At 35.0% G+C, this 16,279-nt stretch overlaps 1 protein-coding gene across 1 annotated transcript in view; it reads left to right on the top strand.

Annotated features, from left to right (window-relative positions):
- COL21A1 (collagen type XXI alpha 1 chain) overlaps positions 1–16,279 on the top strand; it is an 88,592-nt gene that overhangs the window by 15,820 nt on the left and 56,493 nt on the right. Inside the window, exons 2-3 of the mRNA XM_087882456.1 lie at positions 5,076–5,201; positions 6,393–6,944. Coding sequence (XP_087738582.1) covers positions 5,114–5,201; positions 6,393–6,944 — 640 coding nt within the window. The 5' untranslated portion in view covers positions 5,076–5,113. The remainder of the gene's footprint in view (positions 1–5,075; positions 5,202–6,392; positions 6,945–16,279) is intronic.

The raw sequence follows: 16,279 nt of genomic DNA, 5'->3' as shown, positions 1-16,279 counted from the left end.
ATTTTTTATTCCTTCATGCTGGGGCTTTAATTATATTCAAGATAACATAACCTGGAATAAAGTAGAAAGCATGTTGCTGAAATAACAGGAAAGCAAAGGGCAGATGTCTTTCATAATTCATTCTTACTTCCCTCAAGTTAATATAAGAATTAGAGTTTAAATCCTCCCAGATGCCTAGGAGTCTACCAGTTTGTGAAACTTGCTGAATAATATTTTTGATGCCAAGTATTTGCTAGCTTCTGCTGCTATAGCCCTTAACGGTTCCTAGTTTAAAACTTGAGGGGCCATAACAAGATTGTTTGCAAAATTTCATAGACTGCATTATTAGATTAGATTATTAGACTGCATTATTATTACTGAACTGGCATGAGTTTTGATTGGGACACTGGCTTATGGGAAAGTGGATGACCGACTCTTTCTTCTGTAGGTATTTCTTAACTGAATTCTAGCACTTCATCTGAATGGATTAGTTATACTAGGACTGAAATAGTAAAAAAATGGCATTTCTTTCCCCCCAGGAGAACATTACACTATTCTCTCTCTCCACTCTATCATCGACACAAACAAATGATAAAAAGAATATTTTCATTATTGTACTGTATATTATTAATATTAATCAGAAAAATAGCAAGCAAATAGAGCCTGAATATTGTCCCTGTTATCATGGTGTTCCAATATCTCAGGGGTTGCCACAAAGAAGAGGGAGTCAAACTATTCTCCAAAGCACCTGAGGGTAGAACAAAAAGCAATGGGTGGAAACTAATCAAGGAGAGAAGCAACTTAGAACTAAGGAGAAATTTCCTGACAGTTAGAACAATTAATAAGTGGAACAACTTGCCTGCAGAAGTTGTGAATGCTCCAACACTGGAAATTTTTAAGAAGATGTTGGATAACCATTTGTCTGAAGTGGTGTAGGGTTTCCTGCCTGGGCAGAAGGTTGGACTAGAAGACCTCCAAGGTCCCTTCCAACTCCTATTCTATTCTATTCTATTCTATTCTATTCTATTCTATTCTATTCTATTCTATTCTATTCTATTCTATTCTATTCTAGTCTATTCTAGTCTAGTCTAGTCTATTCTAGTCTAGTCTAGTCTAGTCTAGTCTAGTCTAGTCTAATATCATTTGCTAAGATTACAAATTAGAAACTCCTACATATTGTCTAAATAATAAGAAAAATATGATAGATCTGAAGTATGGCTCTTCATTAGAGCTATTGAGGTGGGCAGGGAGCATAATAAGGGCAAACCCTTCTGATCCTAGAGGAACCTCTTCCCCCTCACCATGTCTGTTATGGCGCCCACCCTTGGTTATAATTTATTTTAACTTCTGCCTAAAAATTAGTGGCAATTTTTTGTTTTGATATCAGAAACCGATGTTCCATTTACACTTTAGCTAATATTGACCTTAGGTCTATACTTCCTTATCTCTAGCGAAGCCAGTTCAGGTCTAAAATGATCAAATCTTAATTCATGGAGAAGTTAAAAAAAATGGGTAAGCGTGCATGGCCATTGGATTGTGATCAGTCTGCATTCACTCAATCATTATTACTGTGTTTGTTTGTTTTTTGAGAAAATCCAAGATACAGCATTTCACTGATTTATGAGCATAAACTCTAAGCAGTATTTTAGTATAAATATGCAAGTAAATGACATCGATCATGCCCCCTTTATGTTTTTGCATATAGCTGGGTTGTTTAAACTCACCAACTTGCACGTTAAACTCACACATTACAGCTGTTACAGGTAATCTTTGATTTACAACCACAATTGGGATTGGAATTTGCATTGTAAATCAGTATGATCATAAAACAAAGCCTCACATGACCAGATCTGATTTTACCATCATTTTTGCCACGGTCATTAAGCAATTCACAATGGTCATTAAACGGATCACGTGGCTGTTAAGTGAATCCAGCTTCGTGAATTTACTTTGTTTGTTGGAAGCCAATTGGGAAGGTCACAAATTGTGATCATGTGACCACACAAAGCTGCAATTATTGTAAATGCAAGCTGGTTGCCAAGTCCCTGAATTGTGATGTGACCACTGGGGTACTGACAAGGTCCTAACTTCAAGGACAGGTTATAAATAACTTTTTCAAAGACTATTGTAACTTTGAACCTTTGTTAAATGAATGGGTGTAAGTTAAGGACTATTAAGTATATTTGCATCTTCCATCACTCTCTCTTTCCTCAAACCATCTTATCCACTCATTATCAAACTCTGAATACTTGGCTTGCTGTTTGTGAAATCAAAAGCTTGTCAAAAGTGGCTTTTTTGTTGTGTTATAATCTTTGTTACTATAACATGCATACTCTGCTAGATGACGGTATAGTATATAATGGCTGATTGCTCTTATCCTTTGTGTTCCCTTGGCTGCTCTTTGTAAAAGAAAGGAAATGACTATTTAGTTACATAGAACTACATCCCTCAGGAAATTTATGTATGCTAGATTAAAATTTGGCATATTGGAAAGCAGGTCTGCACATTTTTATAGTGCTTGAGAAGTTTCGTAACAGATCATTGGCAGAGTTATTGGTACCAGGTCCTGGATAAATAGTGACACCTTTCCAGAAATATCTTGTGTTACATTTCTGTTTTGTAGATTTGGATAAATGTTTATTTTCTGTATTTAGGTCAAATGCCACAAATACTGAAGAATATTTTGGTGAGCCATTGTTGGACTTGGCACTTTACAGGTGGCTATGGGTTTCAAGAAACTAACTTTCATAGCATTGATGTTGACGAAAGGGAAAAAAAATAGATAAGCTTATACAGCTATATTTATTTAGTTTGTCATTGTACAACTATTTTTTAAAAAAATATATTTTATTAAAATTCTACAAAAAATGAAAAAACAAAAATGTTGAAAAATATTAGGGAGGGGAGAAGCGCAAGGGAAAAAGAAAATTAAAAAAGCATAATTTCTGACATTCTTCAAAACAAATATAAAATACATTAACCTTTTGATCTGAATCAAAATTCAATAAGTATTTCTGTAATTGTATAGAGTGATTTTTAGTAGATTCATAAAACTGCAGCTTAGAAGTGGTGTCAGGTTTCCAAATGGGATCAAATGTAGACTCAAAGGCCCATACCACTGCCATTTAAATTGAGCCTGGTGGGGTCTGTGCTGCTCTCTGAGCTTGGCTGTTTGCTTTCATTTCCCAACTAAGTAACATCATCAGTGCTAGAAGGGAGTGGGGTAACTCTCTGCTTATATACAAGTGGCTTGTCCTATCAGTGTTGGTGGGAGTGGTCTTGGTGGTTGTTTGATTGGGCTATTGTTTACTGTTCGATTGTTTGTCTGAGTGGTGGTTCCTTAATTGGAGTATTGTTTACTGCTTGATTGTTGGTTTAGTATTAATCTCTGCTTATTTGGATGTTGATTGTTGGGAAGGAAGTGCTTTGGTCCGTTTGTTTCCTTTTTGGTTTTTTGATTTTCTCCTTTGAACGATATCTAGTTGTCGTTTATCTCTATGTGCCTGTTGATGGCTGATTTGATTAGGCTCGGCTAAATTGAGATCTTTGGCCCTTATGAGAAAATGAACAGATTAAAGAGTGATAAACCATATCAAACTGAAGTAGCATCAGTGGTTTTGGAATACCTTTCTAGTATGCAAGCCTGAACAATTCACCTAGAGTATCTTATCCTAGCTCTTGCAGAATTCTGAAGCTAGCACTGATTGGCAAAATAATTCTTTGTAATCTGGTCATGCCCTAATCATAAATTTTAAATTGGCTTAGCATATAAAGTGGGAAAAATGCTTCATGGTAGTTACTATAGGAGAACATCAGGTAGAGGTGGAGTGTGGAGTAAAATGCATTATCAGTTTAGAGTTTTTGCATTGCTACAAGAAATCCAAGTCCAACCCCCGCCCCTTGAATTCTTTTGATCCTTATCTAGTGTCAATTTGATGCTGTCAGTTGACCTGATTCATGTGTATATGCTTCAATAAATGTTTATGCTGCAGTCTGTGCGGATGGTCCTGATTTTCTGCACCTGGGAGCTGCATATAAATGCAGATATACAAAATGTTTTGAATTCATAACACTAGTTTCAAATTGTTCAGAAGTATGTCACGCTCAAACCATATCAGATTTGAGCTAGAAAAGAACTTTTATATTGAAAGCAGTTCTACAATAGTCAATAAAACAATTTCATACTTCAAAGAACTATTCCTAATTTGAAATGTTCTGCACACCTCTACTGTAAATAGGATTTATATAGCGCTTGTTTTGCCTTGAAAAATACTATAATTATTTGATTTATCTAATCTTTTGAACTAGTCAATGTAAGCCTGGTTCTGGTGAATTGCAGAAGGCCGTTTTGTATTTTTTACATTCTTTGTGGGACTGTGTTGGATTAGCCTTCCTACTTATCCTACACTTAATAACATATGAACTGAAATCCAAAATTTCTAGAAGGTACCAGCTTGTTGAAAGAATGTCTTGGACCTCAACCTCTACTGGATTCTTCATATGATTTTATCTCATGTAGAAATTCTACTACACAGCAGGATAAAATGTGCACATATTTCTGTATACCCGAGGCAATTTTTGTATTCTGGTCTATTTTAAGTTTTGGAATGCTGGCCTTTGTGATACTGATTTCTAATAATAAGTATTTAATACAGGAAGAATGTGCAATAATTCCACAGCTCCTTGTATATATCCAGGCTTTTATTCCATGCAGTTCATTGTGTGGTCACTAAATGTTTAATATACCTGGGAATTTTGGCAGGTGGGCTCAAGGCAAGCCACTGAAATAGTATCCCAGTATATACGGAGGTCTTACTGTGTTGAAGGTTTGACTGTTATGGCACTTAGTGGTAGAGGACCCTGTTGACATTAGTTTCTTATGATTAAGGCTCTTCAGATTAAAAACTAGTATTTTAGATCTATCATCAGTCCTAACTAATTGGAATTAATTTAGTTATATAATACAAGTAGCTGAACCAATCTGTTACACTGATTAATCTTACATAACCATTTATAGACATTGCTTTCCTATTTTCTTATATCATTGTTTTCATATTGTTGTAATACTGTTTTAAAATATTTTGTGTTTTCTCCAGTCTATTTTAGGATTTGAAGGATACAAAATACTGTATACATGGCAATGACCATAACGTTTCTTCAGACAGTTTTAATGTTCTTACTGCATGGTTGCATATTGGCTGAAGGCGGTGATACAAGAGCAAGTAAGAGTTTTGCTCATCAGAGCTACTTAAAAAAATACAGAAAGTTTAAGTTTTTGCAGTTGTCTGATTATAACGTTTGGCATAGTCCTAAGTGAAACAGAAGTCTCTAGAATTTTATATTTCTGTATGATCTCATTGGTATTTAGATCCAAACTAGAAAACTTTCAAGAGTCTGTTCTGTCTGTTTTTTTCTATTTGATTCACTAGGAATATCAAGTCACCTGTTGAAAAAATTATGATTAGGTGAGCTGTAGGAACATAGCATATTAGTTCTCTCTAAGCCAATAATCTTTCATTCACAGTAAATTATTCTAATAGGTTTCATAATGTGAAGCTGCAAATGAGTGATATACATGAATTAAAGCTACAATAAAATACTACAGTATGGAAGGAAGCCTGGATTCAGGCCTTACCATTTCATTCCATTTCTATCTTCATATTTTTCCTCTCTCAACAATATATGCCCATTAAGCATTCACATACTTGTTAATTGAAGTATTATTATTTAAGTCCCTATCTTTTTTAGTAATTTTTTAAAGAAAAGTTTAAAACATGGATAAAACATGATTCTATTAGTTTAGTTAACTAATAAATCTAGTAAAAATATCCCTTTTTTCCCCTGAGAAAATAAAACAATTTGTGACTGGTGTGTGGCATAGAGTACGACTATAGCTATAGAAATTGACAAGTATGGAGCTTTTCCTCAAACACCAAGCTCATAAACATCATTTAAAATTATACTCTTATATATGAAGTACAAAAATAATGAATTGTAAGTTCCTTTCTATTTATTTTACTGATATGGGGTTATTCTTCTAATCCCATATTTACTGTAAGTTTGTTTAAAAGTTAACTCCATGAACTGAGGCCATTCTACGCAAAAGAAGTTGAGAATAGAGTACAGGTTTCTGCCATTTTTATCACATTTTAAGTCTAAATCCACAATAGGGATTGAAATGACTAAGTCTTCTAGTCACTTGTGATTAACTAACTTGGTTAGATTGTAGCTTAGTTTATTTAGACATGAGATGAAAAATGACAACAACAACCCCAATATCATTTTTATGTAGAAATAAGTACAGTTATATTTGATGAGGTTTCCATCCTAGTTTACAGTCTAGAGGGTGCTAACTATCTTGGATTATGATGATAAAAATACAAGTAAAAGATTTTTCTCTCTGTTTGTTTTAGGTTGCCGAACAGCCCCAGCAGATTTAGTTTTCATCTTGGATGGCTCCTACAGCGTTGGCCCAGAAAACTTTGAAATAATCAAAAGATGGCTGTTCAATATTACAAACAATTTTAACATAGGACCAAAATTTATTCAGGTTGGAGTAGTACAGTACAGTGATTATCCTGTACTTGAAATTCCTTTGGGTTTTTATGATTCCAATGAGAATCTAATCAGAGAAATGTCATATGTACAGTATTTGGGTGGAAATACAAGAACAGGCAAAGCCATTCAGTTTGCAATGGACCATCTATTTGCTAAATCAGAAAGATTCCTTACAAGAATTGCAATTGTTCTAACTGATGGTAAGTCCCAAGACGAAGTCAAAGAGGTAGCAGCTGAAGCCAGGAGATATAAGATCACGCTGTTTGCCATTGGCGTTGGTTCTGAAACCGAAGAGGATGAACTGAAAGCAATTGCCAACAAACCTTCTTCCACATATGTGTTCCATGTTGAAGATTATATGGCAATATCCAGAATAAGGGAAGTAATAAAGCAGAAACTCTGTGAAGGTAAAAATTAATCATTCTTCTTTTTTAAATGTATGAGGTGCTGTTGTGTGATAATATAACGTTTTAAGAATTATGCTTAGGTGGGGTGACAGGAGATATCTAATAGGGATTGGTCTCTTTAAGTTATACTAAAACAACCTGGTATTTCAGTGACATAAATGTTGATTTCAGTTTTTCAGCAACAACAATATAAAGACATATCACAAATCGATAAAAAAAACCAATCATCATGTTCAGCTGCAGTGATGTATGTATTGAACATAGTAATATGAAATTGGGTTGGCTGGCATGTAATTATCAAGAGCACCCAGTGTGTGCTCTGTGTCAGATATCACCATTCTTTAAAGCAATGAATTAATGGTATAGGTAATCCTCCACAATTGAGCCCAAAATTGTGAGACAGTTGTTAAGTGAGTTTTGCCCCATTTTACGACCTTTCTTGTCACAGTTTATTTATTTATTTATTTATTTATTTATTTATTTATTTATTTATTTATTTATTTATTTTATAACATTTGTATGCCACCCTATCTCCAAGGACTCAGGGCGGCTCACAATGACAATCGACCAAGCGACTGTTAAAAAACAATATACATAAAAAATATCAAAAAAATGTTTTTTTAAAAATTAAAATATACTACCCCATCAGTCCAGACCAGGGGACATAAATAACCAGGTTGTTGGGTTGTTGAGTGAATCACTGTAGTTATTAAATTAGTAATACAGTTGTTTAGTGAATACGCCTTCCCCGTTGACTTTGCTTGTCAAAAGGTCACAAAAGAGGATCACACAACCCTGGGACACTGCGACCATCATAAATATGAGCCAGTTGCCAAGCATCTGAATTTTAGTCATGTGACCATGAGGATGCTGCAAAAGTCATAAGCGTGAAAAATAGTCATAAGTCACTTTTTTGGGTGTCATTGTAACTTTAAATGGTCACTAAACAAACATTGTAAGTTGAGTATTATTTGTAATCAAACCTTTGGGGCAACATTTTGTTAGAGTTTGTTGCTACACTCAGACAATTCAGCAGGATTCAAAACTTCTTTATATATATAACAACACATAAGGCAAATATACAATATCCTTGTAGGTTTTTCCACGTTGTAGAGAAAAGAAATAGTAAGTACAAACACAGCACAAAATGGAAACACAAAATGGAGGCCAGCAAAAGGAGGCAAGCAAATGGAAGCAGCAAAATGAAGAAGACAAAATGGAAGAGGGAGAAGTAGTGCCCTCAAGCTTATATACAGAACAGTTAAGCCACACCCAGGCTCCAAACTGTCTCTTATGGCCCCATACAACAAATACTATGTTTCAGTTACCAAACAGTCCCCCATTGGCTGACCTGTTGCTATACCTATTCCAGTCCATGAATATACTGACACCTTTGTCTAACTGTTTAGGCAGCAGTCAAGATTGTTACCATGTTGAGAGAAGTTTATGTCTTTGATTTGCCAATCAAGTGTGTGTAAAATTCATCAAACATTGACCTGCTCATCAGGAGAAGGACTGAGGGAGAAAAGTGGATGTTACAATAAAAGGAAATTCCAAAGGAAGGAATTTATTTGATTCCTCCAAAGTTATTTCCAAAGGGGAATATAGTGATATCTTCTCTGGAGGACCAGTGCTATGGCATCTCAGTGACATAAGCAGAGATGGTTGTATTCAGTTATCCTTTGACAATTATTTTGCTTCTTCAGTAGCTTTGAAAAGAGATGTCAAGGGATTAAGCCCGATGGAAGCTAATCGCATTACTTGGTTTGTGATTTTTGCAAAAAACAAACAGCAATTCCCAAATTACATTGTCCGTGTTATATAGACATTTGTATGCCTGCTCTATAGATTACAGGTATCTTATACCCCTACAAGAACAAAATTATGCATGAAGCCACAATTATAAGCTGTAGTTAAACAGCATGGTATTGGGTACAGTGGTCTCAAATAGGTACTGTCCAGAGGTGGGTTCTACTTACCTTTACTACCGGTTTGCAATGGGATCGCGCTTCTGTGCATGCGCAGATCGCCGATGATGACATCCGGGGCAGTAGGCGGAGCCTCCCGCCGGTTTTACTACCGGTTCTTGCGAACTGGTCTGAACCGGGGGCAACCCACCACTGGTGCTGTCAGCCTTGTGTAACAGCCTCCTTCCCAAAGAATCTTCAGAAAAGAATGATCTTAAATACTGAACTGAATGCCAACAAAGAATGGGTTATCCTAATCTGAGAAGGTGACCGGGAAGGTATTGTGATCTTAGATGAGCTTCTGGACCTGAAAAAAATTCTCATAATCTTTCATGCCATACCTCTTTTTTGTTCTTTCTGCTGTACAGTCCAACTGATGAAAGCATGCTGAAGCCTGGGGTAGAGATATGCAAAATATGATTCACTCTGGGCTCTGCATCCATTTCTGGTGCTGCAGAGACTAATTTCAGTGAATTAAATGATATAGCAATTGTTCTGGATCATTGTGAAATTAAACTTAATCCCTAGCATTCAAAATTTATGCTTATTTATTTATCTTATTTGTCAAAAACAATACATGCTGGGTGGGACTCAGAGATTCCATTCTGTTCATGAAAGAAACCCTTTCTGAATTGTACATGGCATATTAGAAGTCTTTAGGGGTTCGCTTGACATCTTTTCAAATGATTCTGGAGCAGTGCTATTGGCAAAAATAATCTCAAATGTACAGAAATGAATTTAAGATGTAAAAGTCAACATGAAAGGTGCTCAGCAGAGGTGGGTTTCAGCAGGTTCTGACCAGTTCTGGAGAACCGGTAGCGGAAATTTTGAGTAGTTTGGAGAACCAGTAGTAAAAATTCTAACTGGCCCTGCCCTCATCTGTTATCTGCCTCAAAGTCCCAGCTGATCAGGAGGAAATGGGGATTTTGCAGTAACCTTCCCCTGGATTGGGGAGGGAATGGAGATTTTATAGTATTCTACCAAGCCACGCCCACCAAGCCACACCCACAGAACCGGTAGTAGAAATTGAAACCCACCACTGGTGCTCAGTATTTACAGCTTGCATATAGCAATAGCAATAGCACTTAGATTTATATACCGCTTCATAGTGCTTTACAGCCCTCTCTAAGTAGTTTACAGAGTCAGCATATTGCTCCCAACAATCTGGCTCCTCATTTTACCCACCTTGGAAGGATGGAAGGCTGAGTCAACCTTGAGCCGGTGAGATTTGAACTGCTGAACTGCAGCCAGAAGTCAGCTGAAGTAGCCTGCAGTGCTGCACTCTAACCACTGCGCCACCTCGGCTCTTGTATATATTAAAAAAATAGATAAACGGAAGTTACGAAACCATATGATCAACTTAAATTTTGGTCAAAGTAAATTCTGTTCTCTCCTGTATTATTCCTTAAGAGAATGTTCCCTGGTGATTAGTTTTAAGTACAATATTCTATAGTACTAATACAACTGTCTATTTCTTGCCAACACATTTATGCTTTTAAGAAACCATAGAGGATGTAATTGTGAAGTTCTATTTTGTATTTCTTGGAGGGCTGTGATGATAGCCATTTAGAGCAGAATCTTTCCTCCAACTCTTTTGTTATGGCTTACATTCCTCTGCAAAGTGATATGGATGTAGATGGTATTTAATTATTATTGTTATGATTTATTCTTGAGAGACAGTCCATGAATAACATGCATATAGTTTGCTAGTACCATTCTGTTTGTATGTAGAAACTGTTTCCAGTTTTCTCTTTAAAAAAAAAGAAGATTTAATGGAAACAAAATCTTCTTGTTTATTCTATTGTTTTAAAATATTTATATGAACAAAGTCAAATATTAAAAAATATTTATCTAATGTAGATATTAGATCTAAAAACAAAGTTTTGCTTCTGAGATTAAAAATGCTTTATATCATACAAGTAATAGTGACATTTAGTTTGTAAAATGTCTTATTGTACTTTGAATTCACATTTAAGTTTCAGCTAGTATTGGTTTACATATTACAGTATAAATGATGTTTATGTTTCTTTTAGATTGAGATTTTTCCCTCTTTTTTGCTCTGGATCAGTCTCTAGAAATACTGAGGGAGTTGCCAAATGTGTGCAATTGTAATTGTTACAAGAAAGAATGAGGTTTATTAATGAAAATGTTTATTATTTGATTAATTCCTAACTGGATACAGTTCATTTTTATTTTATTATGTGGTTGTTTCTGTGTTAAGGTTTTTTTATTTGTTTCATGCAATTGTGTTCTATGATCTATAACTGTACATAACTCGTAACCAATATTGGATGGAGAACTCATTTTCCAAGCTAATTACAGAAAGTTCATAAAACATAAAAGGTAAGCATTGGAAGGGGCTTTGGTCCACCCCTCTTTCCAGTGCCAGCATCTACTGGAGATGGCCATCCAGATTCTATTTAAACAGCTGCTATGAAGGAGAGGGCACCACTTGCTAAAGCAATTGGCTTCTTTGTTGAATAGTTTTTATTGTTAGGGAATTCTTGCTCTCCAATAAAATTTCCTACCTTGCAATTGTAAAGTCATTGTTTCTTGCCTTCTGGAAGAACACTAAGCAAATCTATTTGCTTTCTGAAAACACCTAGCATATCTTCTTGCAGTCTTTTCTTCTCCAGCTGACATACTGTATATCCAGAGTTTCTACCTCAATTTTTTCTTTCAATCTCCTTTTCTTGGTTCCTTTCCTTGGAATAAACTCCATTTTATTCCAAAACTGTAGTGCCCAGAATTAAACACCGTATTATAGATCAATGGCTCTTAAACTGGGGATAATTTGGGCGTATCTTGAAGATAATGGAGCTATTTATAATTGCTTGTATTGAGTCAAAGATTCAGTTGGGATTGCCATTGATGAGGCCTTCAATAGAGACAGTTTGTTTTGTGTGGGTGAGCGTGGGGTTAATTACCTTATTTGAGTCTGGGAAAATGGGTAATTGGGCCAAACAATTTAAGTGGTCTACTAGATATCTTATGTACTGCATGTTTTCTGAATAATACAGAAGAGATATAATATCTTCTTTTTATCTTGATTCGCTTGATATAGAGTTGATCTGCATTTGCTTTTTCTTGCAGCTACACAACTCTCTTGGCTTATACTCATTTTGTGTTCCACCAAGACACATAGATAATTTTTGCCTGTACTGTTGCCTGAGATGATCACCCCAATCCTACAGTCATGCCTTTGATTTTTTTTGAATCAAATGAAGGACTTTGCAATTTGTCCATGCTGAAACTCACACGAATGGTTTCTGGTTTATAAGATCCTTCTGAGTCATGTTACTGTCTTCATCCATCTATGAGCCTTCTACAAATCTGATCAGTGTTTTTGCAAATATGTATAAATCAGTGCAAATCTGAAAAATATTTTCTAAACCCTCATCCAAATCATTGTATACTGAACAGCACATTGCCTAGACTAGAGCACTGCAGTGTACCATATGACACTTTCACTTGTTGAAAAACAGTTGGTATACAATTGTTAGATGCAATTATTCAATCAGTTCTTTATCCATCCAATGGTAGTGAAGTCCAAACCATATTTTCCTTTCTTCTTTATTAGTACCTTATACTGTATCACACTTTTTTGAAAGCCTTAAGGTCACAATGTACTTGTCTATCATACTCTTACAGTTAACTACATTGATCATGCTATTAAAAAAGAACAGGTTGGTTTGATATGACTTATTGTAGATAAAATAATGCTGGTTATGGCTAAGCAATACCTTCCCTTTGTTTACAAACATCTTAATAATCTAATATTGATAGCAAGCATTTGCACTTATTTCTTTATTAAATATATTTTATTGTTAATCAATTGCTATACACTGTCCAGAGTCATGGTTTGTGAGATGGGCAGCTGTATAAATTTGATTATATAGATCATTAGAGGATTTGGATGATGGTTGATTTGCAGAATATTTTAAAAATTGCTTATAGATATGACATGCTTGACTAAAATTCATTGCATCACAAATAATGTATGTATGCTTCTAGCTCTCAAGTGATTGATTTAATAAATGTAATTATTAAATAATTTTAATACTATCCAGTCCATATAATCTCTGGTTGTTTATAGTTAATATTTTTGGAAATTGAAAGAACATTTACCCTTTGATGGCCTTCTATCACTACGCTTGTCCTCCACGATCTCTCAAAGATCATAGAAAGGACCTCTGTGATGATGTTACTAAGTTCCTTCAAGGCTGTTGGATGTTATTGAACTGGTCCTTAATACTGAAACTCATCCATGGTAGCCATAGTCTTCTGATTATCAGCTTGCTTGCTTTGAATTAGCAATCCCTCTTTGAATATATTCTGATCTAACCGTCATTGCCTTGATTAGAGGATTTGGATGATGGTTGATATTGCAGGATAATTTTTTAAATTGCTGTCAGATATGACATACTTTACTAAAATTGATTGCATCACAAATAGCTTATGTGCACTTCTAGCTCTCAAGTGATTGCTTCTACTCATTGTGTTTCGGCTATATGAATAAATGGCTATTGGAACTGATTGTAGAAATTGTCCCTTGATCCGTTCACAATAGGAAGAAATGAAAAGAGTTGGTTGGTCTGATTTTGCATTCTGCTGAATGTAATCTCTTGTGCCAAGGTGAAAGTTTATATTCTGTTAAGTGCTGCATAAATTCTGTATCCTATAACATGTATAGTTCTGCAGAACTAACAAATTGTTGTGCACTCTGAGCTTTTCCTGTGGAACATCCTTCAATTTTGATTTGCTTTTTTTTTTTTTAAACGGAGCTTTTGAATCCTTAATATTCTGTTGCTGTATCTTAGGGGAGAAACTGTCTTATAATATCCCAGAATGAGATTTTTCTAACCTCTTCCCTTTGCTTCTCCTATTGAAACCATTTCCTTTCCCCTTCTCTAAGCTAAAATGGGCATTTGTTATATATTTATACCAGTAAAAAGAAATATTGGCACATTCTTTTTAAGAACTCTTTAATATTCTGTTTCAATGCCCATTATTGTGCTTTTTAAAAAAAATATTTTAATTTTTTGAACAGTAGTCTGCCAACTTTGAATATTTTAACAAGCATGTCATGCTTCTTCGGAATGAAAGTAGTTTCAGGCCCAAAGCACGCTCAGGAGATGCAAAGATGTCAAGCCACAATTCATATAATGCAGGTGGACTTACTTGCTGGTATTATAATTTCCTTGCCTTTAAATTTATTGAAGATCTACATTATGGGATCTGCAGAGGATTATCTTCTTCCAAGTTCTATAAAGGAAAGGATATTTACAGTTAGAAAGGTTTGTTAAGGTTGGAGGAAGAGAAAATAATAGTCTAGCTCTAAGTTTCCCCTTTCTTCACTTAGGAATACATCCAGATAAGGAATGTGCAAACAATGGTAATATTCAGATCTAAAGAAGATCAATGTTTAGTCACCAGTGCTAACTCCAGGCTCATGTCTTCGCCTTTCTGTGAAAAGGGTGGAGGGAAAACGTAAGCCCCTAGTTTTTAACAAACTGTAGCTGATGTCAGATTATTCTGTTTAGTGCTTTCACTGTCCCAATACAGAAAACTATGGAAGTTGCACCTAATAGAATATTGTGTGCAACTTCCTCATAATTTAAGTCAATTTTGTGCTTAACACCACTAATGCAAATAAAATCCAGCGCGGGGAGCTGCTGGACTAGATTGAAAAATATTTCACATCAAATGGCTGGCTTACACACACACATGTACACACACTCCATGCCCACTCTACTCCATAGTAATTATGGTACATGTCTCTGCCACTTATGTGAAAATATAAATATATTTTGATATATAGTGCACTATCCGAAAGTGTTGACTGATACTGAACACAGCAGAGTAGTATCAAGAATTCAAGAGAATTTGAAAATGATTTGTTAAATATTCAGGATTATAGTTCAGAAGAAAAATTTAAAATGGATGCTGACCAAAAGTCTGGTAATGTAGAAAATCTGCAACAGAGGATTGAAAAAGAGGTTCTAAAGATACAATATAATTTCACAGAATATGCAATAAGACTTAGAGGTCTGCAGGAAAATAACAGAGATGACTTAAGGAAAATATCTTCTGAATTTCTAGCTGGGATTTTAAAGATTCAACCTGAGGAAGTGTTTTGTAGGATTGACAGAGCTTATCGAATAAACTCCTGGACTGCCAAGCAAAGGCAATTGCCTAGAGATGTGGTAATCTATTTTTCAGATAAAGAAATTAGGAATAAAATTGTGCAAAATTCCTTCAATTCTAATTTGCAATTGTATGGAAGAAAGATTTGGATTTACAAGGAACTCCCACCTAAGATATTAATGGAAAGGAAGAAATTTGGCTTTCTGGTGTCTGAGTTAAAAAGGAGAAATATTCAATTCCGGTGGGACGTCCCAGTTGGTATTATATTGAGATATCAAGGAGAAAGATACCAGTTAAATACTGTTGAAAGAGCGGAAGAATTTTATCAAAATAGGTTGAAAATGAATTTAACGTCTTCAGATATAATACAGGATAAGCAGAAGGAGCTGGAACTAAAGATAGAGACTGTACCAGATAAATTGCCTTTGGATTTATCGGATACCCCAGCTGGATTATCTACAAATTTGAGAGAAGTGCCATCTGATTTTAATGTGATGACTTATCAAGGCAAGGACAAGCATGGAAACCAATTAGAGGATATACAAGGGATAAAAAAGAAATGTGAGACACAAAAAATTAGGATGGAAGTCAAACCCACAAAAAGAAAACAAAAAAAGAAATAGGTTGTACAAAAATAGAAATTTCTAACCCAAGCAACAGTGAAGCCAGTGATTTTAAAATATGAATGATTATGTGAAAACATAGAGGAGGCGACATATTGGTTAATATCATCCTGAGGATAGTGGCAGATCTCTGCATTGCCGTAATTTTGGGACATGGAAAGAGCCTCAAATTGATGGTTTTGAATTATCTACTTTGAAACTTCTTTTTGTGTTGATAAATATATTATAATTATCTTGAATTATAAGGCAAGAGAATCACATTGGGACATGCAGAAGATCGGGTTGTTACCCAATACGATGATGGAAATTAATAATCCTGATGAAACCCACAATTATTATTATATGGAATATAATTATAATGTCACTCGGGTGGTTGTTTTTACTTTTATATATATAAGAAGATGTTTACTACTGATGGGGGCAGATATGATTGGAGATCTTGAATAAACTGTTGCATCAGCAAGCTATGTTACCCTATTATGGATGTTGGTTTTAACAATCCAGTGGAAAGACTTCAAGAAGATATTATATGGACTATAAATTTAAAGTTATTGTCTTTTCTTTTTTTATTTAGATACAATGGAATATATATATATAT

The sequence above is a fragment of the Pantherophis guttatus genome, chromosome 1, assembly GCF_059756535.1.
Source record: "Pantherophis guttatus breed Tessera chromosome 1, ASM5975653v1, whole genome shotgun sequence".
In the NCBI taxonomy this organism is placed as follows: Eukaryota; Metazoa; Chordata; class Lepidosauria; order Squamata; family Colubridae; genus Pantherophis; species Pantherophis guttatus.
Note: the sequence above shows the minus strand (reverse complement) of the source record. Positions and strands in the feature narration are given on the sequence as shown.